Source organism: Rhinatrema bivittatum, chromosome 3 (assembly GCF_901001135.1).
Source record: "Rhinatrema bivittatum chromosome 3, aRhiBiv1.1, whole genome shotgun sequence".
Taxonomy (NCBI): domain Eukaryota; kingdom Metazoa; phylum Chordata; class Amphibia; order Gymnophiona; family Rhinatrematidae; genus Rhinatrema; species Rhinatrema bivittatum.
In genome coordinates, this window is record NC_042617.1 from 4,502,553 (window position 1) to 4,529,578 (window position 27,026).

General features: G+C 48.6%; 1 protein-coding gene across 2 annotated transcripts in view; it reads right to left on the reverse strand.

The window, feature by feature from the left end:
* CRIP3 (cysteine rich protein 3) overlaps positions 1 to 27,026 on the reverse strand; it is a 94,727-nt gene that overhangs the window by 16,386 nt on the left and 51,315 nt on the right. For both annotated transcript variants that reach the window (XM_029592824.1, XM_029592823.1), the window contains exon 5: positions 8,981 to 9,052. In XM_029592824.1, coding sequence (XP_029448684.1) covers positions 8,981 to 9,052 — 72 coding nt within the window. The remainder of the gene's footprint in view (positions 1 to 8,980; positions 9,053 to 27,026) is intronic.

The window sequence follows — 27,026 nt, forward strand, 5'->3', positions numbered from 1 at the left end:
AAGGTTAAGTGGCTGAAGGATTAACCTTTCAACATCCATGCTGTCAGGGACAAGGCCCGAAGATTGGGATGGCGTAGGCATCCGTTGTTTTGAGTGACCAGAAGCGGGTCCTTTCTTAAGGAAATGTGCCTGCGGATGGAGAGATCCTGAAGTATGGGAAACCACACTTGGCATGGCCAGTAAGGTGCTATCAGGATCATGGTTCCCTTGTCCTGACGTAACTTCACGAGAGTCTTCGAGAGAAGAGGAAGTGGAGGGAATGCATAAAGCAGACCGGCTGTCCACGAGAGGGAGAATGCATCTCTGGGCTGAGAGCACTCGCTCCGAATGAGGGAGCAGTAATTGTCCACTTTGTGGTTCTGAGGGGATGCAAAGAGGTCCAGTTGGGGATAACCCCATTGCTGGAAGAGGGAGGTCGCTACCGAGGGATTGAGCGACCACTTGTGGGGTTGGAAGACACGACTCAGTTTGTCTGCCAAGACATTGTGCACTCCCGGTAAGCAGGTGGCCCTGAGGTACATCGAGCGGGAGAGCGCTTCCGCCCAAATCTGCGCAGCTTCCTGACACAGAAGGAAGGAGCCTGTGCCTCCCTGTTTGTTGATGTACCACATGGCCACCTAATTGTCAGTCTGAATCAGGATGACGTGATTTGATAGGCAATCTTGAAAAGCTCTAAGAGCATATCGCATTGCTCGAAGTTCCAGGAAATTTATCTGGTGTTTGGCTTCCTCTGGAGACCAAGATCCTTTTGTCTACAAATCGGCGACATGGGCTCCCCAGCCGAGGTTGGAAGTATCGGTAGTGAGAATTATTTGAGGGTTTGGAGCCTGGAAAGGCAGGCCTCGGAGGAGATTGATCTGATTTTGCCACCAGGCTAGAGACTGACGAAGTGAGTCGGTGATGTGGACAGAGGTTGGATGGACTGAGTCCATTGTGACCTTAGAGTCCACTGCATGACTCAAGGCCAAGCGGGCCATTGGGGTAACCTGTACTGAGAACACCATGTGTCCTAGCAGGATGAGGAAGTGGCGTGCAGTCATGCAGTGCTGAGACTGTAGATGGTGTGCGAAAGAGATGAGAGTGAGAGCTCGCTGTCGAGGCAGAAATGCCTTTGCCTGCAAGGTGTCCAAGTCTGCCCCTATGAATGATAAAGTTTGAGATGGGACTAAGCAGGATTTCGTGTAGTTGACAAGAAATCATAGCAAAATCAGAGTGTGTAAAGTAAGACGTAGGGATGACAGAGCAGCTTACTGAGTGGGAGCCCTGATCAACCAATTGTCTAGATAAGGGTAGATGTGAACACCTTGAGTCCTGAGGAAGGCTGCTACTACTACGAGGCACTTGGTGAAGACTCGAGGTGCAGATGCCAGGCCGAATGGTAGCACTCAGTACTGATAGTGCTTGGGGCCTACCAGAAATCTCAAGAACCTGCGATGAAATGGAGTTATCACAATGTGTGTGTATGCGTCTTGGAGATCGAGAGAGCAGAGCCAGTCTCCTTTTGCAGAAAAGGAAGGAGGGAACCCAAGGTTACCATCTTAAACTTTTCTTGGTGGAGGTACTTGTTGAGGGCACGTAGGTCCAGAATTGGACGAACGCCGCCTGATTTTTGGGGATTAGAAAGTACCGAGAATAGAGTCCTAGGCCTTGTTGGGATTAGGGCACTGGCTCTATTGCTCTGGACTGGAGGAGGAGGGAGACCTCCTGCTCCAGGAGAAGTGAGCGGTAGGATGTTCTTCACGTCGGTAGAGGTGGGGAGTCTGGTGGGATGGAGAGAAAGTTCAGGTGATAACCTTGAGAGATTATGGCAAGGACCCACTGGTCTGAGGTGATTGTGTGCCACCTGTTTTTGAAATGGCACAACTGACCTCCCACTGGTATCTGAGGCAGTGGAAACTGGCTGCTGCTCTCTATGAAGGAGTCAAAAGCTGGAAACAGGGCCCGGCTTTTGTTGCCGAGGTTGACGAGTGGGCCTTTTGGAAAGGTCTCGTGGAACGAGTTCTAGACGGTGGTGGATAGGACTTCTTTGGACGGAAGAATGACTTTTTAGTATCCTTCCTGAATGACTGTTTGGAGGAATATTCGGAGGGCATCAGAGAGAGCTGGCGAAGGGTCTCATGATGCTCCTTGAGTTCCGCCACCGTATTTGTTCACCAAACAGATTGTCTCCTATGCAGGGCAGATCAGATAATCTGTCTTGTACTTCAGGGCGCAAGTCCGAAGACTTAAGCCAGGCCCATCTTCTTGCTGAAATAGCTGTTGCAGATACCTTGGAAGCGGTGTCTAAGATATCATAAGAGGATCTTATTTCATGCTTCCCTGCCTCGAAACCCTTGAGGTAGATCTTCAAAAGATACGCGAGCACGTACTTTTGTTCGCGCAGCAGGCGCGAACAAAAGTACGCTGCGAGTAGCCGCGCGTATCTTATAAAATCTGGGGTCGCGCGCTGCCTGTTCCCTCCGAGGCCGCTCCGATTTCGGAGCGGCCTCGGAGGGAACTTTTCTTCGCCCTCCCGCCACCTTCCCCTCCCTTCCCCTACCTAACCCACCCCCCCCCGGCCCTATCTAACCCCCCCCTTACCTTTGTTGGCAAAGTAACGCCTGCTTCAGCAGGCGTAACTTTGCGCGTGTCACCAGCAGCCCCGCTCCGTCCTCCGGTCCCAGAGGCCTCGACCACGCCCCCGGGCCCGCCCCCGAAACACCACTTCGTTTCGGGGACGCCCCGGACACGCCCCTCCCGCCCCTTTTCGAAAGCCCCGGGACTTACGCGAGTCCCGGGGCTTTAGGCGCGCCGGCACGTGCGGCCCTTTTAAAATCCGCCCCCTTGTGTACCAGGGTTTGAAGCTCTTCCTGGAATTGCTGAGGCAGGGACTCTGCAAAGTTCTGTATCTGCTTGAATATACCCTGTTGTACTGGGTCATGTACAGCTGGTAAGAGGCGATCCGAGGGATAAGCATTGATCCCTGGAAGACACGCCAGCCAATGGCATCCAGGAATTTCTGTTCCTTACCTGGGGGAAAGAAAGAGTGGGATTTTGATCTTTTTGCCCTCTTTTGGGCAGATTCTACAACCACAGATTGGTGATTCAGCTGAGGTTTCTGGAATCCTGGGGCTGACTGGACCAAATAAGTGGCATCAGCTTTTCTGTTGACTGGAGCAACAGGAGCAGGGTATTCCCAGTTCTTTTTCAGGAGATCCAAAAGAACCTCCATCCCTATTCACCAGGTTATTTCCTTGGGAGCATCCAGAATTGCAACTACTCCATCATTTGGTGCCTATCATCTTGCTCAGTCTGTAATTGGAAGGGAACCAATTCAGACATTTCCTTCACAAAATTTATGAAGGGCAAGTCCTCTGGAGGAGAACATAAGAACTTCCCATGCTGGGTCAGACCAATATAAGAACATGCCATACTGGGTAGACCAAGGGTCCATCAAGCCCAGTATCCTGTTTCCAACAGTGGCCAATCCAGGCCATAAGAAACTGGCAAGTACCCAAAAACTAAGTCTATTCCATGTTACCGTTGCTAGTAATAGCAGTGGCTATTTTCTAAGTCAACTTAATTAATAGCAGGTAATGGACTTTTCCTCCAAGAACTTATCTAATCCTTTTTTTAAACACAGCTATACTAACTGCACTAACCACATCCTCTGGCAACAAATTCCAGAGTTTAATTGTGCGTTGAGTAAAAAAGAACTTTCTCCGATTAGTTTTAAATGTGCCACATGCTAACTTCATGGAGTGCCCCCTAGTCTATTATCCGAAAGAATAAATAACCGATTCACATCTACCCGTTCTAGACCTCTCACGATTTTAAACCCCTATCATATCCCCCCTCAGCCATCTCTTCTCCAAGCTGAAAAGTCCTAACCTCTTTAGTCTTTCCTCATAGGGAAGCTGATCCATTCCCCTTATTTTGGTAGCCCTTCACTGTACCTTCTCCATCGCAATTATATCTTTTTTGAGATGCGGCGACCAGAATTGTATACAGTATTCAAGGTGCGGTCTCACCATGGAGCAATACAGAGGCATTATGACATTTTCCGTTTTATTCACCATTCCTTTTCTAATAATTCCCAACATTGTTTGTTTTGACTGCCGCAGCACACTGTACCGACGATTTCAATGTGTTATCCACTATGACACCTAGATCTCTTTCTTGGGTTGTAGCACCTAATATGGAACCCAACATTGTGTAATTATAGCATGGGTTATTTTTCCCTATATGCATCACCTTGCACTTATCCACATTAAATTTCATCTGCCATTTGGATGCCCAATCTTCTAGTCTTGCAAGTTCCTCCTGTAATGTATCACAATCCGCTTGTGATTTAACTACTATGAATAATTTTGTATCATTTGCAAATTTGATAACCTCACTCGTATTCCTTTCCAGATCATTTATATATATATATATATATATTGAAAAGCACCGGTCCAAGTACAGATCCCTAAGGCACTCCACTTACCCTTTTCCACTGAGAAAATTGACCATTTAATCCTACTCTCTGTTTCCTGTCTTTTAACCCCCCACCATGGCCTTTGAAAAAATTAGCCATGGTACGGTTGATGGCCAGTAGGCCGCGAGGGCCAAACTCGACGGGAATCGACCAAAAACGGGTAAAAACTTACCGGAGTACTGCGGAGTCAAAAATTCGAAGGAGGGACCCCCTGTGGTGTTGCAGTTGGACACTGCTGGAGAGATAGTGGACCCTTGGGCCGGCTTACCTACGGAGACAGGGTAGGCTGGGGGGCAGAGCCACAAGCTGGAGGAGTTCACCCAGGAACCAGGGACCCCCCGGGAGGAGCCCGTAGGGTCCCGGGTCCTCGGGACTTGGAACTGAGACAGAAAGTCCAGAGGCTGAGATAGGCGTAGACCGGGACCAGAGCAAGCAGAAAGGATAGGAAGTCCAAGGTACCCGGAAGGCAGGGGACCGGCTGCACAGGACCGAGGGCCGGCTGAAGGCAGGGCAGCGGGCAGCTGCGGAGTCTGTAGCAAACTGGAGTCTGAAGCAGGCTGTAGGCCGAAGCGGAGTCGGAAGCAGGCTGGAGTCAGAGGCTGGCTGCAGGCTGAAGCGGGGTCAGGAGCAAACCGGAGTCGGAGGCAGGCAGCAGGCTGAGGCGGAAGTCAGAAGCAAACCGGAGTCAGAGGCAGGCAAGCAGGCTGAAGTCAGAAGCAAACCGGAGTCAGAGGCAGGCAGCAGGCTGAAGCGGAGTCAGAAGCAGGCAACGTGGAGATCACCAGGAACGCAACTAAGAACAACTACGGAGTTGTGAACCTCGTTGCAAGGCGATGAGAGTTTGAGCGCCGGTTATATCGGGACTTGGGCGTGACGTCAGCAGTGCGGGCGGGGCCAGGCTTCCGGGAGCTGGGCGCTCAAGACGGACGTCCTCGCGCGCGAGACTGAAGGGAAGCAGGCACATAATGGCGGCTGCCACGTGGAGCGAGAGAAGCCCCCGGGGTCTGGAGCGGGTGGAATGCGGTGATCCCTGAAGCGGAGGTAGGCGGGCCTGGGCCCTAACAGAAGGGAAGCGGTCAGGACCGCAACATGTGGGGTATGAAAGTTTTTAGTAATTCCGTGAGGAAAATTCCTGTCAGGAATCTCTGTTCTTGAGAGAGGTCATCTTGAACTTCTCTTTTGGATATGTTTGTTGAGGTTTTGTAAATCCAGAATGGGGCGAAGACCTCCCGACTTTTTTGGGATGAGGAAGTATTGGGAATAGAACCCCTGATTTTGTTGTTGAAGGGAGATTGGATAGATTTCTGAATCTGCAGAGGGATGCTGAGTGGGTCTTTTCCCCGTAGATGAGATATGTGTGGAAGAGATGGAAGGGTTTGGAAGTTTAGACGATAACCTTCTTTGATTATGCTGAGTACCCATTGATCTGTGGTTATGGACTCCCATCTCCTGAGAAAAAAGCGCAGATGTCCTCCTATAAATGTTGGCAGTGGTGGCTCTCTGGTTATTAAAAAGCACGTGGCTGCTTTTGTGATGGTGCAGTGGATGGTTTGGGCTGTCTGTTGACGAGGTCTGCCCCTTGGTTGACTATATTATTGTGATCCGTAGGGAATATATAATCTGGAGTATGGTCTTTGGTAGGACTTCCTACAATAAGGATAACATTTCTGATGAGTTTTGTGTGTATCGGAGGGGGCGGTAAGAGAAAGTACCACTGTGATCTGTTCCTTTAGGTGGGATACAGTCTCTCCGAACTTTTCACCAAAAGGTTATCCCCCACGCATGGGATGTCAGCCAACTTGTCGTGGACATAATCACATATAGCACTTGGTTTGAGCCAAGCAAGTCTCCTGGCTGTTTTGGCTGTTGCTGAAGCCCTTGATGAAGATTCAAACCCTTCATAGATTGAACAAGTAGGTGCCGTAGACCTTCAATGTCGAGGAAGGGCTGCAGGAGGCTATTATCTTCAGCTAGGCAGATAGGGCGAAGTTTTTGAAGACACTCATATAAGTATTGTGTCATATAGAATTGGTGATGTTGAATCCTTGTAGACAACATGATGGAGTGGTAAATCCGTTTGCCAAAATCATCTAAACATTTATTGTCGCGGCCAGGGGGAGCATTTGCGTTCAGCTTTGAGCGCTTCGCTTTTCTTAGCGCCGACTCCACTACTATTGAGTTATGGGGAAGTTAAAAGGTTTTGTAGACCGTAGAGTTCCTCATTCTGTACTTCAAATCAGTCTTCCTCGATGCGGCAGTTGTGGAAAAGGGGGGTTTCTCACATTTTATGAAGTACCTTATCCAGGACTGCATGAGGTGACAATGTCCTAGGTTCTACAGGCATCTCAAATATTTTAAGTATCCCCATCATTTCAGCCCTAGGATCCAGTATTTTACCTGTTTCTACTCGTAGCACCGTTCCTACTTTCTCTATGAATTTAGGGTATGTCAGATCTTCGAAGAATGAACTTAACACTTGGGAAATTTTTATCATGGCTGTAGATGCCAAGGATCCTGGTTGTGGTGGTAAGTGAACTGGGCCTGGAGATGGTCTGGCAGATATTGCCGCCAATAATATATCCTGAGGCATTGTTGTTCTCTTGAGCTGAGTCGAAGGTGGAATGATAGATGATGGCCAGAATCTTTTTATTAGAGATGCCTGAAGAGAAGGGGGATAGCCTTTTGGTGCGAGACACCAAAGACAGACCCGAACAGGAATCCTCACTAATTGATGTATGTTTTGAGGGATTGAGATTCCAGGTCAGAAAGGATTTCAACATAAACATCAGGACTGTGGGAAGGAAGTTGTGATGTTCCATGTGAGTGTTGATCTTCTGAGATCTTTTTCCGGGCAAAGGTGAAGGTTCCTGAACTGGTGAAGTTGAGATATGTTTCGAATGCGTCGTAGAATGGGTTGGATGCTTATGGTGCATCATAGACTTGGGACGTTTTCCATGTGAGTGTCTCTATGGCGTCAAGTGCGCCGATTTTCCTTTATGTGAGTCAAGTCCTTCGGTACCTGAGAGCGGGGTCCATCGGGAACAGAGCCCTGTGATCCAATCAACGTACTTACTACTCCTTTCTTCCATGGTACGTCCACCAGAGCCCTGGCTTTTTTGGGCAGCTCAAGGGAGCTGTCAGACCCTACCTGGCACGACTCCTCTCCTTCGGCCAGAGGGAGGAGGCCCTCTTGGTAGATGTTTTGCTCCTCTTCACCGGTCCCGGTGATGAGTGAGATGAGGCTGGTGGGGCATAAGAACTTGTCCGGAGCCTTTCCATTTTTTCAGCACGCTGGCGCTGGGCCCTTGGACTCATCCAACCACAGTCTCTGCATGAGGCTTGGTCGTGATCAGGGCCTAAGCATATGTAGCAGTACCGATGGACATAATTTTGCCACAATGGCAATACTTGAATCCAGATGGCTTCGGAGCCATCTGAGATCGAAAAAATTCGAAAAAGAGCAAAAAAAAAAAAAAAAAATCACAAAGGTTTTCCTGATGGAAAAAATCTACTGAGGAAAAAAACCCCACGTGTGAATTGGCTCGCGGAAAAAAAGAAACTGAGGAGAAGAGGGAATCGCGTGGGAAGATCACAGTGCAGCCACACAGAATCAAAGTTCTGTGACTGAGGAAACTCCGCCTACTTCGGGGTCACGATGCTTCCCAGACAGCATGGCTAATTCAGCCCTGCTATCGATGGGAAAAAATTATGTAAAATAATTTTGCTGCCTTTCTCTGATAAACTATATGCTGAACTACATGCTTTACCTGACATGAAGACATTTAGAAAGCAGGTAAAAGCATACCTTTCTAATATTACTTTTAATAACGATTTTTTAGTTTTATGAATGTGTTATGTTTTATTATATTGTATTTTTGGATATTGTTTTATGTATTAATTGTGTTAAAATTGCATAATTCGTCCTAGGCGAATGCACACCTCTATTAATTATGAATGGTTATATTTTCATCTGCAGCGAACACATGGAAACTGGAGAATACAAAAAGCTGCTAAAATAGACTAACAGGGCAAGTGTTTAATTGGGGATATCTCTCCAGGGAATGGATATTAAGGGTTAAATAGACTGGAATGAGGGATACTATCCAGTTGCAAGAATACCCAGAAGAGGCCAGGTAAGGCCTTATTATTCTTGGAAGCTTACACCATAGTCAGCTTTACATCCCATTCAGTACATCGATTATAGTCTCCTATCTAAGTATCTCAAAATCATTTGGCAAGTTACCCTATCATGGTTGGAGCAGACCCAACAATTTCAAGTGACTTCTATTTTTAAGTTACTATGTCCTCCTTTCATATCAGCTTGCAGTATTTTTATTTACTTACACTTGATTACACGCTCATCCTTCCAGCCCAGAGTGAGTTACAAAAGACACATTCAACCAAAAGGGTGACCTACATCACATACAATTAAAAAAATTTAACAATTCCTTAACTTAGTCCTTCTCAAAGACCAACTATTCTCAAGCATACGGCATGCAATTATGCATCTGGTGCACTTACCAAAGAAGACAGCTTGTCCACAGCCAGGGCAGACAGAGGTTTCCCCAGCAAAGGTTTTCATATATATTGATGCTGAAGTAAACAGAAAACAATCAGTGCAGGCAAAGCACTTCAATGTTGTGACATTTTCCTGCCACACCCCTTATAGTGGTGATACATTTCTGGATCGCAATCCTTGCAACACAAACATCTGCCGCCTATACTTTGCGGAGGCAATTTTCAAAATTATGCAGCCAGTTGAAAAGCTTGAAGGTGCTTTACACCAGTTCTCAAAGAAAAGTTTGCACAGGCTTCCCCTTTGAAAATTGCTTTGGGGGGGGGGGGGGGGGGGGGGGGCGACTGCAAGACCTGTGCCTGCTTTTTCTGCAGAAAGCACAGTTGCTTACCTGTAACAGATGTTCTCCAAGAACAGCAGGATGTTAGTCCTCACTTGTGTGCTTGAACTAAGCACACTAAACATGCCCAGCATGCCACTATCCACATGGGATCCCCTCTTCAGTCTCTTAATATAGAACTCACAAATATAAAATAATCATCAGAAACCCAACTCCGATGGGATGAAGGGTGGGTTTCCTGAGAACTAACATCCTGCTGTCCTAGGAGAACACCTGTTACAGGTAAGCAACTTTTTCTCCTAAGACAAGCAGGATGGCAGTCCTCACATGTGGGTGAATACAAGCTCCGGGCTGCTCCTGTACATACCAGGGACACACAGCACTTAACTACGTGCCAACAGGCATAACAAACTAGTGCTGGTGACAACAGGGGGAGTCAGCCTGAACCCGAACAAGGGGCATAAGCTAGGAAGAGTTGGGTTTCACTACTGAAAAGGTTCTGTAGGACCGACATGGCTGACATCTGTCCAAGCAGTAATGTGAAGCAAAGGTGTGGAGGGAACTCGAGGTTGCAACATTGCAACTGAAGTCACCATGGCTCAAATGGAGTGAGCTTTGACATGGCCACCCAGCTATAGACACACCTACGCCTTGCAGATGCAGTCTGCAAGCCAGTTAGCCAAGGTCTGCTTAGATACTGCAACTCCCAATCTATTTTTGTCGAATGAAATGAAGAGTTGCGTAGATCATTTGTGGCCTGCTGTTTGTTCCAGACAGAACGCTAAAGCCCTTTTGTAATCTAGGCTGTGCAGTGTTCCCTCACCCCAATGCGAATGAGGTTTAGTAAAGAAGGTTGGCAGAATGATGGACTGATTAAGGTGGAACTCAGTTACTACATTTGGTAGGAATTAGAGCGAGTGCAGAGAAATGAAAATTGGTTCTTACCTGCTAATTTTCGTTCCTGTAATTCCACAGATCAGTCCAGAAAAGTGGGTTGTGTATCCCTACCAGCAGGTGCAGTCAGAGAACAATTAGAAGTTTGGGCACTGATACATAACGAGAGGGCCAACTGCAGTCCCTCAGTATTGACCTGTACCCAAGCCCATGCTAACAGATCTAAATAACGATGGGTAGCATCTAACCAAACTTCCGGACTACCATTTCACCGCTGGCAAAAACCAGACCGAACAACTACTAAAAACTGCTCCATGAATCATGTCTGCAAAAAAGGGGCTTCAACAATAAAAAACTTAAGCGGGTTCTGACCAAGACAGTCTTTCGATATCTGAAGAAAGGGGTGGGCCTCTGGACTGATCTGTGGTATTACAGGAATGAAAATTAGCAGGTAAGAACCAATTTTCGTTTCCTGAACATATCCAGATCAGTCCAGAAAAGTGGGATGTACCCAAGCCACCCTACACTGGACAGGAACCCAAAAGACCCACACAAAGCCACTCTCTCCGAAGGACGGTTCATCAGAAGCCTTAACGTCCAATCGGTAATGTTTCAAAAAAGTGTGAATAGACGACCACACCGCTGCCCTACGGATCTCCTGAGGAGACAGTAACTGACACTCTGTCCAGGAGGTAGCCTGAGCCCTAGTGGAATGAGCTCTGAGACCCAAAGGCACCTGACGCCCTCGGGCTATCTATGCCGCGCAAATGGCTTACATAATCCACCGAGATATGCTCGCCTTTGACGCTTTGACCCCTTCTTTGGGCCATCAAAGAGAACAAACAAATGATCAGAATGTCTGAAGTCATAAGTAATCTCCAGATAACGCAATAAGACGCGCCGCACATCCAAAAGATGAAGGTCTCTGTTCTGAGAAGACTCCTGGGACCAGTTAGGGAACCCCGGAAGTTCCACAGTTTGATTGATGTGGAAGGCTGAAACCACCTTAGGGACAAAGGATGGAACCATATGTAATGATACCCGATAGTCGTCAATCTGAAGAAAAGGATCCTGACAAGACAGCGCCTGCAACTCGGAGATCAGACAGGCCGAGCAAATGGCCACCAAAATCACCGTTTTCAAAGTCAGATCTTTCAGGGAAACTCCACGAAGAGGCTCGAAAGGAGCACCACATAGAACTCGCAGGACTAATTTCGAACTCCAATCCGGACACACCGAACGGATGGAAGGGCGCAAATGTTTGATTCCCTTAAGAAACCAAGCAATATTCGGATGCGCTGCCAGCGAACAGCCATCAAAGTTTCCCCGCAAGGCACGTAGAGCTGCAACTTGTAAACGAAGGGAACTGAACGCCAAGCCCATAGCGAGGCCCTGTTGCAGAAAGTCAAGCACCCGAGGAACATGCACCGCTAAAGGGTCGCAGGAACGCTGATGACACCACGTCTCAAAAAGCTTCCAAACTCTCACATAAGCCATAGAGGTGGCTGGACGTCTCGCCTGTAGAAGGGTGGAAATGACTTGTTCTGAATAACCCCTCAAGTATATTGGGACCCTTACTTTTCAATATATTTATAAATGATCTGGAAAGAAATATGACAAGTGAGATAAATTTGCAGATGACACAAAATTGTTCAGAGTAGTTAAATCACAAGCAGATTTAACTCTGCCCACCTTCAAGCCAGAATCCGGAGTCTCCCACTCCCGGATCACTAGTTTGCGAACCTTCTTAGGCAGAAGAAAAGATGTTGTGGGACCCATAATGCCGTCGAGGACTGGATTGACGTCCTCGTTGTCAGACTCTTCTTGAGAAACCTTAAGTCCCAGAACTTCAAGGACCTGGGAAATAAGGGGTCTGAACTCATCCCTCATGAACAAATGCACCACACTGGAGTCAACCCCCTCCGCAGGAGGGTCATCGGGCTCATCCGGATCATCAGTATCCACATCAGCTGGATCCAGCCGCGGATCCAAGTCTGCCACCCTTTCTACCCCAGAAGCCAGCGTCGACCCAGACCCGGAGATCGGATCTCGCATATCCTGGGGAGAATCCCCTGTGGGGTGAGCCTGATCAGGGAGGCGCTGACGAGGGTCGGTACCCGACCTCTTCTTCTCAGGCGGGTCCGAACCTGCCCTCAGGAGACCGGGCTGCTTTACCGCCGAGCATTTCCTTGCCAGGAAAGCCTGGTGCATAAGGAGGACAAATTCTGGGGAAAACCCCTCTGGGTCCCCCTCCCGAGTCGGCTGCGGTGATATCAGTTCCCCCGGAGAGGTCTTCCCTCACCGGGGCTAGAACAGGCAGAGAATCCTCTTCCCGTGAAGCTGAAGGCGAGACAGATGTTCTCTCCCCGAGGGAGGAGTCAAGAAGCCCCGAAGAGCCTTCTAACCCCGGGGAATACGCTGCGCATTAGGAGGCTGCATCGAACGCCTGGCCGCGTGACCCACACGCGCGACAGGCCTGAGATTCTGTGTTCGGTGCCATCTGCAGCAGCGCGCAGATAATCTGAAGTGAAATAGAAAAGGGCGCGAATAAAAAAAAGAAACGCTCGAAGCCACGATGCGGATAAAATTTCAGTCTGGCAGGACCAGAAAAAGAAACTTTTCGTGCTACGGGATAAGAGACTACCAGCTGAGGAGAAAAAAAAAACACGCTCAGCCGTTCTGCGGGAAAGGAGCCTGTCTATACTGAAATTGCAAGGCCCCTAGCAGGGAAGCGGTGAGTAAATGAGGCACACTGAGAAAAACTCACCCTTGCCCTCAGAAAACAACCCGGAGCCCCGGGAGCTGAGGGGAACACTGCTGACAGCTCCCCCGGCCTGCCTTAAAAGGACCGGTCCCTTCTGCACCTCTCCTTACCTCAGCACTGAAGACTATCAGTCAGGTGCAGTGAAAACAGCTCTTTTTTTTTTTTTTTTTAAATAAACTTTACCAAGACACAGAGAAAAGCTGTTGCAGGAGACAAGGGAGTAGCTGTAGCAGAGACGGTAGTGAGTAGCCAGGAGCCCCTGGTCGTCAGACATCAAACTGCGGTGGGCGAAACACTGACAGGAATATCCAATTCCCCGGCGCCCAGCTTCTACTGAGGGATGGCCCACGAAGGAGCCTAACACTTCAGGAAGCGACCGTAAACCAAAAAATTAAATTCAAACTATCTAAATAAAAAATATAACTAAATAGTGCAGGTGTGCATCTGTACCACCCGCTGGAATCCGAGAAATACTGAGTAACTACAGGTGGCACTCGTTATGTATCAGTGCCCAAAGTTCTAATTGTTCTCTGACTCCACCTGCTGGTAGGGATACACAACCCACTTTTCTGGACTGATCTGGGTATGTTCAGGAACTACCCGCTTGTGGAAGAACCTCGTGAAGGGTGGATAGAACACCACATCTGAATTTCACTAACCCTGAGCGCCAAGGTGACCGCTACCAAGAAAATGACCTTCCGGGTCAGGTACTTCAGGTCGCAAGAGCACAAGGGCTCAAAGGGAGCCTACATCAGGTGGGCCAAGACCACATTGAGGTCCCAGGAAACCATAGGGGGCCTGAGGAGAGGTTTCAAGCTGGAGTAGAATGCGCATGAAACCACCTACATTGAAATGGGAGATCCATTCACTCCTTGGTGCTAGGCTCCAATCTCACTGAGATATACTCTCACAGAGGTGGTCTTTAAGCCAGCGTCCAAGAAGTACAGCAGGTAATCTAACAACTTGGAGGTAGAACACGAGAACGGGTTCAACCCTTCGTCACACCACACTGAAAATCTCTTCCACTTGAGGCCGTAAGACTTCCTAATGGAAGGTTTCCTGGACAGCAGGACCAGAGATATTCCCTCAGAGATTCAGGGGCTGTAAGGTCATCCTTTCAATATCCAAACTGTGAGGGACGAGGCATGGAGGTTGGGATAGCACAACTTCCCCTGATCTTCATTATGAGGTCCAGAGATGTTCCCAGATGGATTGGGTCCTGGAGGGAAAGATCCTGCAGGAGCGAGAACCAGATCTGCCGGGGCCAATAAGGTGCAATGAGAATCAGGGTCGCCTGGTCCTGCTTGAGTTTCAGGACCATCTTGGAGACCAGAGGAAGCGGAGGATAGACGTACAAGAGACCCCTTCCCCATTGGAGGGAAAAGGTGTCTGATGCTGTTCTGTTCTTCCCCCCGGTCAGGGAGCAGAACTGGTCCACTTTGTTGCAAGGGGAAGTGAAGAGGTCCACGCCCAGAGTTCCCCAAAGACGGAAGATCCGGTCTTTTATTTCCTGCTTCATGGACCACTTGTGCGGTTGGAAGGAACGACTTAGTCCGCCAGAACATTCTCTCATCCTGGCAGGTATCTGGCTCGAAGAAGAATCTTCTGGGATAAGGCCCATGACCAGATTTGGACTGCCTCCTGGCATAGGAGAAATGATTCCACTCCTCCCTGTTTGTTGAGGTACCACATAGCTACCTGATTGTTTGGAAGAGCAGAACCTTGCCAGTTTGTCCTGAAATGCCCAGAGGGCATAACGGACCACCCGCAGCTCCAGGAAACTGATCTGACACTACAGCTCCTGAGCTGACCAGGAACCCTGGGTGTGAAGGTCCCCCACATGACCTCCACAACCCAGGTGGGAGGCATCTGTGGAGTACAACTTGCATGGGGGAGGCCTGGAACAGAATCCCCATCTCCAGACTGGGAAGAGTCACCCACCATGACAGGGAGTCTTGGAGCGATGCGGGGACCTGAACGCGTGCCCCAAGGTCCTGAGTAGCCTGACACAAATGAGACCACAGGGTCCACTGTGCATGTGAAAGCGAGCAAAGGGTGTGACATGGACAGTTGCAGTTATGTGCCCCGGTAAATGCAACATGGTGCATGCCGAAATTTGGCTACTTCGTGAGAACGTCCCCACCAATGAAGCCAAGGTGATTGCTTGATCCCTGGGCAAAAATGCCCAGGCTTGAGCTATGATGAACCTGGCCCCTATGAAGTTCAGATGCAGGGGCAGGAGAGGCTGGGACTTGGGTAACCGATTAAAAACCCCAAGTTCTCCAAGATTTGAATGGTGGCCTGTAGGGACTGCAGTGTTCCCTATCTGGAGGAGCCCTTGACCAGGCAATCGTCGAGGTAGGAAAAGACTTGCACACACTGCGTTTCCAAATGCACATCCACCACTGCAAAGAACTTTGTGAAAACACGGGGTATGGACAGCAATCCAGCAGCACCCTGTACTGAAAATGGTGTTCATCCACCAGAAACTGGAGATATTTCCAGTGGGCGTGGGCAATCCCTATGTGAGTATAGGTATCTTGTAGATTGAGGGAGCAAAGCCAATCTCCTTGGTGCAGAAGGGGAATAAGGGTGCCCAGTGAGACCATTTTGAACTTCTCCTTCACAGGAAACAGAGTAGGATTAAATGGTCAGTTTTCCTAGTGGAAAAGGTGGAGTGCCTCAGGGATCTGTACTTGGACCGGTGCGTTTTATTTATTTATATATATATATATATATATATATATATATATATATATATGATCTGGAAAGGAATACGAGTGAGGTTATCAAATTTGCGGACGATACAAAATTATTCAGAGTAGTTAAATCACAAGCAGATTGTGATATATTACAGGAAGACCTTGCAAGACTGGAAGATTGGGCATCCAAATGGCAGATGAAATTTAATGTGGACAAGTGCAAGGTGTTGCATATAGGGAAAAATAACCCTTGCTGTAGTTACACAATTTTAGGTTCCATATTAAGAGCTAGCACCCAGGAAAAAGATCTATGCATCATAGTGGATAATACTTTAAAATCGTCAGCTCAGTGTGCTGCAGCAGTCAAAAAAGCAAACAGAATGTTCGGAATTATTAGGAAGGGAATGTTTAATAAAACGGAAAATGTCATAATGCCTCTATATTGCTCCATGGTGAGACCGCACCTGGAATATTGTGTACAATTCTGGTCGCCGCATCACAAAACAAGATATAGTTGCGATGGAGAAGGTACAAAGAAGGGCAACCAAAATGATAAAGGGGATGGAACAGTTCCCCTATGAGGAAAGGCAGAAGAGGTTAGGGCTGTTCAGCTTGGAGAAGAGACGGCTGAGGGGGGATATGATAGAGGTCTTTAAGATCATGAGAGGTCTTGAATGAGCAGATGTGAATCAGTTATTTACACTTTCGAATAATAGAAGGACTAGGGGGCATTTCATGAAGTTAGCAAGTAGTGTTATGACTGTCCAAATCCGGAAGTGGATCCTTAGGCCGACCGACCCAGCGGGAACGGTCGGGAGGCAGAACTCACACTGGGTAGACGAAGCTTCACCTGGAAACCCGTGACCCCTCCAGAGGAGCTGTGGGAGCCCGGGTCGCTAGGACTTAGGAGTCTTCACCCTGGAAGTCCGAGGTCCCCCCAGGAGGAGCCCGTAGGGACCCGGACCGCTGGGACTTAGGCGAAGAACCGAAGAAACCCAGGGAAGGAGTGCGAACCGGAATCAAGGCGGCAGGCAGACAGAAGTCAGGGTCACGAACCGGAGGTCAAGGCAGGCGGCAGGCAAGCAGAAGTCAAGGTCACGAACCGGAGGTCAAGGCAGGCAGAAATCAGGCAGAAACAGAACCGCAAGAGCAAACAGAAGTCCAGGAACCAGGCAGCAGGCAAGAATCAAGGTCAGGCAGGCAGAATCCAAGACAGGCAGCAGGAATCAGGAACCGGGTAGTCAGAATGGCAACTAGTACTTCATAGAAGGAACCTCGTTGCAAGGCAATTAGAAAACCCCCGGTCCCCGGTTTAAATCCCCTTACCCGGCGTCTGACGTCATCGGAGGCATGTCAGCACATCCGGGTGCAGACGATTGAAAACGCTGGCCCCTGCGCGCGCGTTCCCCCGACGAGGGGAGGAGTCTTCGGCAGCGTCTCCCTTGTGGAGACGCTGCTGCCATGCGGCCTGGAAGGCCGCGAATCGGGCGTTCTGTGGTGCGGTCCTCGGCGCGGGAGGAAGCGGTAAGTGCCCGGTCACCAACCTAGTGACCAGGATTGTAACAAGTAGCACATTTAAGCCTAATCGGAGAAAATTCTTTTTCACTCAACGCACAATAAAGCTCTGGAATTCGTTGCCAGAGGATGTGGTTAGTGCAGTTAGTGTAGCTGGGTTCAAAAAAGGTTTGGATAAGTTCTTGGAGGGGAAGTCCATTAACGGCTATTAATCAAGTTTACTTAGGGAATAGCCACTGCTATTAATTGCATCAGTAGCATGGGATCTTCTTAGTGTTTGGGTAATTGCCAGGTTCTTGTGGCCTGGTTTGGCCTCTGTTGGAAACAGGATGCTGGGCTTGATGGACCCTTGGTCTGACCCAGCATGGCAATTTCTTATGTTTTTATGTAAGGAACTCGTTCAAAGCCCTCAGATCCAAAATTGGGAGAAGGCCTCCCGTTCTCTTCAGGATAAGGAAAGACCTGGAGTAGAATCTGCTTCCGCGCTGACCCGAGAGGTACTGGCTCGACCGTTCTGGCCATTGTTAGGGCAGAGAGCTCTTTGAGAAGTATTTCTTGATCCCTGGAAGCCTTCCAAGATGGACACAGGGGAAAATCCGGCAAGGTCTCCTGGAACTGTAACCTGTTCCCCTGGCTGATGATGGAGAGGACCCACTGATCTGAGGTGATGGCTCTCCAATGGTCTGTGAAGGACATGAGCTGACCTCCGACCAGAGGGCTCACCACTGGCTGCACTGGTGACTGTTTAAACTGCCAGTCAGAAACCCATGGCAGGAGTCTGCTGCAGTGCTGGTTCTGGGGACACACTGTTATCTAGGCCGAGACCTCTGCCCAGGCCTCTGAGGTCGTGCCCTGCTTGCTGGAGGGTAGTATTTCCATGGACGGTAGAATGGTCGTTGAGGACCTCCCTCGAGGATTTTTAGCCCGAGGACTGGGAGGCCAAGGTGCTTGCGGATAGATGCTGCAAGGTCTCATGATGATCTCCGAGATGCGCTACTGCCTCCTTGATTTTGTCACCGAAGAGATTCTCTCCAGTACAACGTAGGTTGCAATATGGTCATGTACCTTGGGCCAGAGATCGGAGGCCCTTAGCCAGGCCATACGATGAGCCCCAAAGCCCTCTTTGGCCACTCTTGTCGCTGTCTCAAAGACATCATATGCGGATCGAACTATGTCGCATTCCAATCCCTGCTGCACAAAGTTTAGGAAATTCTCCTGAAATTGAAGGAGGCAATCTGTCAAATCCTGCACTTACTTCCAGAGACTTCTGGAATACTGGCCCATATATAACTTGTAGCAAGCAATGCGGGCTGCCAACATGGAGCCCTGGAAGACCTTGTGGCCTACAGACTTGTGCTCATGCCCTGGGGAGGGGCAGTGGCATAGGTGTGCGACCTTTTAGTTTTAAGGGCAGACTCCACTACAACAGATTGGTGTGGCAGGTGGTGCTTCTCAAACCCCATAGATAGTTGCACCAGGTACACTGAGTCAGTCTTCCTGTTCACTGGAGGGACAGAGATTGGGTGTTCCCAGAGTTTGCTAACCAAGTCCTTAAAGATATCGTGGACAGAGACCACGAATACTTCTTTAGGACATCCACGAACTGAAGGATCTACAGCATCTTGTGCTTGGAGTCTTCTTCAGTAAGGAGCTGGAAAGGGACAGACTTCGCCACTGCTCTTACAAAACCTGTGAATGTCAGGTCCTCTGGAGGAAAGGGTTCCGAAGATAGATCCTCACGAGTCCACAGAAGAAGAGGTGGAAGGCTCATTGTCCCATGGGTCATATAGGATATCAATTTCATTCCCTGGCAACACCAGTGGGGGAGCCTGAAGCACAGACTTGGGCCACGGCAACAGGGACACCAATAGTCCTACAGGCACTGACAGCATACTTGGCCCTGGGGGCATCGATGGAGTCACAGGCCCCAGTAACCCAAGGATCGGTGGCTATGGAATAGGCCAGGGAGGACATGCCACCAAGCAGATGGCCCTTCCTCATCGGAGGAATCTTCGATCGGATTGTTTACGACTGTGGCCTCACCGGTACCCCTCATGGTAACAAGGGCTCCTGGGGTATCGGCACAGGTTGCATCAGCAGTGCACCGAGGAGGTGGTCCAAGAACTCCAACAATGGTGCTAGCATAAACGATGCAGGCTCTGGCAGCGGCACCAAGAGGGCCAGTGGCTCGATATCCCCAAGGGCTTGCCCCACCGCCAGACACGCCTTGTGCTCTAACTCCTCCTTGAATGCCGAATAGTACACCTTGAGGTGGCGGCGTAACCTGGTTCCCCTTGGAGCCGTGAGGGGAACCGGTGCCTGCCACAGACATTGGTGGGGATTGCCTCAGGCCCTCCAGTACAGGCCATCGATGCCCTGTACTGGACGGGCATCGATGCCCTCGATGGGCATCGATGCCTCTTCAGTACAGGGCCGCTTCATGGGCACTGCGGGCAAAGTCAGCGCCTTCCCGAGCTTGGAGCCATGGGAGGAAGGTGCCCGGTGCTGCTTTGGTTTTCCCCAATGCTCAGTCTGGCCTTTCCCCAGCACAGAGGATGATGGTGACAACTCAGACCTAGAGAGGGAAGAAATGGATACGGGTCGATCCCAACCCTCATCTCCAGCTGGGGGATTGGTGAGGGAGAGGACAAGATGGCTTCAAAGCCTCTGGGGTCCTCTATGCCATGGGTTGTCATCGCCCCTGACACAGAGGTCAAAGGATCCGACTTCCTGGCACCAAATTGTCCATCTTGCCCAGGCGTTCTTGATGACCCCTTGGTGGATCATCTGAGCACAAAAAGGACAGCCATGCACATTGTGCAAGGCCCGCAGATCTCCTAGGGGTCCGTGATGGACATGGTCCGAGGGCACTGGGAGCAGCAGCGGAACCCAGAGGACGCCACTGAGAAAAAATAACCGCTGAGCGGTTGATGGCCAGCGGTCACCAGAGGACAGCACCATCAGTGATAGACCGCAGAGAAAGCGATAACTTACCGTAACGCCTCTAACTAGGGCCAGGAAAGATAAAGGGACCCAGTGTGGAAAGGTAAGAGAAGACTCAAAATAAGCTTTTTGAAAAGAAAAAAAAAGTGCGAGCTCCATGTTTGCAAGGCAACAGTTCCGCGGAAGTGAAGAGACTGAAGAGGGACCCCGAGTGGACACTTGGATAGGGGCATGCTAGGCATGCTCAGTGTGCCTGGACATGGTTCTAGAAACTTGACAGAAGTTTCCTGTGCCGGGCGCCATCTGATGTCACCCACATGAGAGGACTACCATCCTGCGAGTCCTAGGAGAAACTAGTTTCCTGCAAAACTAAGTGTTTATGCCTTCCCTGATCTGACCCCCAAATGTAATGCTATTCAGGTACCTGATGAGCAGTTTTTAATCTATTTACCCTGGTAAATGGCTTTTGAGAATTGCCCATTGAACACCTGCAAATATCTGTGGATTGCTTCATATACAGTAACACCACTTACAGATACCATGGGAATACGTAGCTTTTTACACTGCAGGTTTATCCAAACCTTCCTTCTATACCATCTCATATATTTAACTATCAAGGCTCTTTTTTATATGCATGCTCACATATATTTAGTTATCAGGACCATCACAGAAAAACTCCTTTACTCAGCGTAGTCCTCTTTTACTGAGGGTGTGCCAGGTTGAATGGTTTTCTCCTCTCTTTTAAAATGAAAGCTCTGTTACAAGAACAGCAGAACTAGACATGACAGTGAAAAATAATTCTGCTTCTCGTCTGCTTGAGATGCAAGCAGAAAAAAGTGTGGGAAGAAGAGAGAAAGATAGAAAGGGAAACAAGATATAGGTTGTGTGAATTATCAATGACTTAGATATTGACTATTCACTCAGGTGAATTTCCTGGCTGCTGTAGTGGAGTACAAGTAAAGAGATATGTACCATCAACTTTTACTTTAAGTAACTGGATCTGAAATAAACTCATTAAAATGAGCATTCTCAGTGGCTCTCCCGGCACATCTGAAACACAAACTCCTTTAGAACAGGAGGCTCGCTAAACTCAGAATGGTAATAAAATACTCCAGTTTTATTTATCCTGACAGAAAGAGGCACAGAGTAAGTAAAGTGTACAAGCAAACAAGGAAAACTGCCTGCCATGGCTGGATTTACTTTGTCAAGAGAGAGTAGACTGCTTGGCAAAAGGACCTAAGTTGTAAAAGCAAAATAAAAAAAATGTCCTGAGACCACATACATTTTCACTTATCTACTCTAACATTTTATTTTCTATTTTTTTTAACTTATGATAAAAGACATCGTTTCTGCAAATTCTTACTGCATTTGTTTACTATTGCAAAATCTTATTTTCATATAATTTGTAATATTTCATATTAGTCAAACAATTGTACATTCCCAATTGTTTGATACGCTCAAAGGAAACATTTTTTGGTGGTTCCTAAAGTCAGGGAGGCTCGGCAATGACTTGCTAAAAGCTTTTTCCTTTTATAGCTCCTATCTAGAACCAAATTACCTAAAGAACACTTTTTACAAGTTCTGCTCATTGATTTGCTGTGTTTTTCCTTTTTTTTCTACTCTTTAGGTATACTGGGGGTTGTTTTCTATTCATTTTTTAGTTTTATTTTTTGTGACCTGATCTATTTTACAATGCATATTGAGGTGGTGGATGTCTTGGTTGGGATGAAGCTGGGTTGATATATTTACAGTTCTGCAAAGTTCTGCATACTTTATATTGCACAAAACACATGAAGAAAAATGTAATACAGAAAAGCTATTATTTAAAGATGGAGAGTTTTAAATACATATTTTGAGCTGACTTCCCCTAGAACTCCACTGTATGGGTGTCCCTTCCACCTCTCTCACTGTGCCAGTGGCATGCGATGATATTCTAAGCAGGAAATCCAGTAAATACATAACATCCCTCCTCACTCCACTCACACTCTCCTCACCCTCTGACTTCATTGCCTTATTGTCCCTCCTTCCCACCCATTCCTGATTTAGATGTCTAACTTTCCCTGCCCCACATCCCCGCACCACCCCTTCATCCCAATAAGTGAGACTGAAGACCAAAAAGTGAGATGTTTCTGGTGGTGTGGCGTAAGTCTGTAAAGAATTAGTGTCATATTGTTTTGCAAATGAAAGAAGCAACAGAATATTTAGCTCTCTTTAATGTTATTTATATTGTAATTATTTAATCCCACACAAAACTATATCCTTTCTTCCCCTCTTCCATCATCCTAGATCCTCTCCCCTTCCCCCAGCTTCATCCCAGGCCCTTTCCTAACATTTTACATAAAAAACATTCATAGTACTGCTTTCTGAGGTAAAAATATATCACTTGCACGTATGCTATATTTACATGCACTGCTTTGGTGTCAACCAAAAAACCTTGCAAAAATGTACAAAAGGCACTTTTAACCCATATGGTATTAGGCCTATTGTAAGGTGTTATGCGTGAGCCTGGCCCTCAAAGCCATGAGTAAACTGAATTACAATTACAATACAGTAAAACCCCCATATCAAAGCACTAACTGCCAGCACTCAACCCTAACTATAAAAAGCAACAGTGCAAAATCACCAGAAGCCAGGCTGCTACAGATCCCTACACAGAAACTACGCGCTCGCAGAATGCAAAACACCTTGGTAATGCAAATAGAGCTTTCCCCTTGAACGGGAGAGTTAGACAGCTGCACATCCATTGACCAATTTCGTAGTCAAAGGAATCTCCTTACAGCTACCACTATCTTCTGGCAGAAATCTGAATCATGTCATACATAGCATCAGCCACAGTCCCTTAATACTTGTGTGCCTTCTGCACCCAGTACACACACTGCATCAAACTTCCGCACACCATGGCATGAAGATTCCAATCCGAAACCTCAAACAGTCTTTGAGCAGGATCTCCAGATTCCGAGACTGGACAGCTTTTACAGAGCTGCCGCTCCAGCTACCAGAATGGATGTTTTCTCCAGGACATCAAGATCTACTCCAGCCAGGGGTATAGCTTCGCCATAGCTCTTGCTACCTCTAGACCCCCTCCCGATCTACCAGCATCTTCACCGTCATCAGCAATAGAAAGGTCTTAGGGGGTCTCCTTAATCCCTCCAGGACCGGGCTTTTTAGCGGGTGGGTTGGTAGGAACTGAACTCACCCCCGGATAGGAATCGGCACCGGACGGTTCCCGTCGATGCTGATGACTTTTTCACAGTGCTCTCTTTTCAAGTACCGATGCAGACTTTGTCAATGCCTTCGATGGAGTTGAGAATAGCGGGTCCCCACTATCCCCATGCACCCGGCGAGTTTTAAAGATTACCTTTTTTGTAACTCCTGCCGGTGATGACTGACTGTGTCGATGACGATGGAACTAGCTGGATATTGAAAAGGTGTTCCATTTTATCTAGATGGGCCAGTCTACCTTTGGAAGTCATCTGGGCACACGATGAAACATTGTGTCCAGGGCCGAGGCATAGAACACAATATGAGGATCGGTGATGGACATGGTACGGGGCCAATTAGGGCATTTTTTGAAGCCAGTTGCCATTGTGAAAGGCTGGACAGCCGTCGACGGCCTGCGGTCACCGAAAAAATAAAGGAACAGTATCTACCGCAAATATAGATTTCGTCACAGATCAAAGGAAAAATTGATCTCAAGACTGGGAGACCCCAATGAGGGAATTTTTCTGAGAAAAGTTAGTTTTTCAGTGAGGAAAAGTTGTGTGAAAACACACAGGGCTCCTTAACCGCGAGGCTAACTGCAGCGTGGAAAAAAGAAGACTGAAGGGAGACCCCTGTGGCTTGAGGGATCATGACATGCTGGGCATGCTCAGTGGGCTCAGAGTGCCAGTCAAAAGTTTCTAGAAACTTTGACAAAGTTTTCCGTGATAGGGCTCCGTCCAGTGAAGTCACCCATATGTGAGGACTATCATCCTGCTTGTCCTGGGATAATTCCAAGTAGCTGCTCTGCATATTTCTTGCAGAGAGACCAACTGCTCTCTGCCTAAGAGGTAGCCTGTGAATGCAAAGAATGGGCCTTTAAGCCCTCCGGAACCATCTGGCCCAGACAGATATACACCAACACAATCGCCTCCTTTAACCATCGTGCAATAGTAGCTTTAGAAGCCTTGTTCCCCTTACTTGGCCCACAGGATGGGATTACTTTAAGGGAAACACCTGAATCAGAAAAGCGAAGGAAGGGCTCCCTACAAGACAAGGCTTGGAGCTCAGACACTCTCCTGGCCGAGCAAATAGAGACCAGAAATACAGTCTTAAGAATCAGGTCCCTTAAGTGTGGCCCACCGGAGGGGTTCGAAAGGCGCCTCGCAAAGAACGCAAAGGACCAATTAAGGCTCCACAACAGACAAGTAGCCCGGACAGGCGGGTTCAAATGCTTGGTATCTTTGAGGAATTGAACTACATCCAGATGGGCCGCCACTGCTTAACCATTGACCCGCCCTAAGAGGGAACAGAGAGCCGAAATCTGTACTCGCAAGGAAATGAAAGACAAACCTTTGGAGGCGCCATTCTGTAGGAAGGAGAGGACCTGGGACACCGCGTCCTTGCGTGCTGGTACTCCGGACTCAGCACACACTCTCAAACACTCTCCATACCTGAACGTAAGCGAGAGAGGTAGAAGTTTTACGGGCCCACAACAGAGTGGATATAACTTCCTCCTTATAACCCTTCTTCCTCAGTCACCACCGCTCAAAAGCCAGGCCAGTAGACAAAAGCGATCCGCCTGATCGAAAAATACGGGACCTTGTCACAGCAGGTTTGGGAGGTGACTGAGGCGAAGAGGACCGTCCGTCACGAGGTTCACCAGATCCACGAACCATGGTATCCGGGGCCACGAGAATGACCGGCCCCATGTGAAGTTCTATCCTTCTGAGTACCTTTCCCACCAGAGGTCAGGGTGGGAACACTTAGAGGAGGACGTCGCAAGGCCAGGTTAGGACTAGGGCATCTACGCCTTCCGAGCAGTGCTCCCTTCTGCGACTGAAGAATCTGGGAGCCTTCACATTCCTCAGGGTGGCCATCAGGTTTAAGTAGGGAGCTCCCCACTTGCACACGACAAGATCCATCGCCTCTTCGGACAACTCCAGCATCTTGTGCCTAGAGTCCTCTTCTGTCTGAAGCTGAAATGGAATTGTTTCAGACATCTCCTTTATAAAATTAATGAAAGACAAGTCCTCTGGAGGAGAACGTCTTCTTTCATCAGGAGAGGGCTGTGAAGGTAGATCAGTGTCCTGGGATATGTCATTGGTCCAGGGATCATAAGGCTCATCAAATCTGCCTCCGTATCCAACATATGACCCTCTTGGGATCATCAGATGGGAGAAACGGTGCCAATCCTGAAGGTCCAGGCCTAGGCACGAAGGCATCGACGGTGGCACGGATGGAATCGGTGCCATCGATGGACACGTCGGTGGTAGCACTCCGGAAGGTGGAATGGAGATCGGTGTTTCTTCTTCATCTGACGATAAGGGTATCGGTGTGGAAGGAATCGGGGCCACCGGTTCCCTCGGATCCACCGGTGGAAAGGCACTGATTAAAGCGTCCATTCTGGCCAGTGGTGCAAGAGCCATTGGTATCGGGTCGGTGGCTGGCTCAGGAACCGGCACCAGTATCGATGGAGGTTTGAACTCCTGGAGTGCTTTCCCCATGGCCTCTTGGATCATCCAATCCAATTCCTCGCAGAAACCTGGAGCGTGGAGCCCTGGTTCTGGAGTAGGAGGCAGCACTGGCATAGCCGGAGGGTCTACCGGTGACAGTGGAGTCGTGGCTCCCGGCACCTGTCCAGGTGGGGAACGCCTCTGTGACCCAGACACAGAAGAGGATGGGGCCTTTCATGGATGGGATTTCTTTGTCGGTGGCTCAGATGACATCGATGCCAAGGGCTTGCCTGTATCGGTGGCCTGAGCTTTTCGATGGCGGTGACCGTTTTTCACGGTGCTCTCCCCGATCCTTTTCCCACGGAGAGACAGGAGTCGACAACCGTAGAGTCGAAGCCGGTCGGGCAGCAGCGATTTCACAGTGCTGGCATAAGTAGACTGCACTGGTTCGGACGACGTCGAAGCAAATCGATGAAGTCTGGGTTTTAGGCCGAAAGAGAAGTTCCATCTTCTCCAGCCGAGCCTTGTGACCTTTTGGTGTCATTTGGGCACATTTGGTGCAAGTAAGGACATCATGGTCGGACCCCAAACATCATGCAGACCGTATGAGGGTCAGTGATGGACATTGTTCAAGTGCAGTCGGGGCACAGACGGAAACCCGACACCATGGCCTCGACAAAATTAAGCCGCGGTGCGGTCGATGGCTGGTAGGCCGCGAAGGAAAAACTCAACTGGAATCAACCGCAAGTAGGTAAAAAAAACTTACCGTTCGACCGCAGAGTAAAATTATTGATAGGGGGACCCCTTTGGGGTAAAAATTTTGAAATTTTCTTGAAGTTCCGTGAGGAAAATTCCTGTCAGGAATAGCTGAAGAGCTCCTTAACCCACGTGGCTACTGCTGCACGGAAAAAAGAAGACTGAAGGGGGACCCTTGCTGGATGCAGGGTTGGTGCCATGCTGGGCATGCCCAGTAGGTGCTAGTCAAAGTTCTAGAAACTTTGACAAAAGTTTTCCGTGATTGGGCTCCATCCTGCTTGTCCTGTGAGAATTGTCTGTCAAGATGGTCATAAGTTGGATACGAAGGCAGATTTGACATATGATGCCTTAATGCAGGGTTCTGCTTTCTTGTTCTGTACTATTTTATGTTGTATCTTTATAACCAAGCACTACTACATAAGCTGCTACCTTTCGAGTTGATTCAAAATGAGGTAGGCTGCGGTCACGTCTGAATACTGGAAG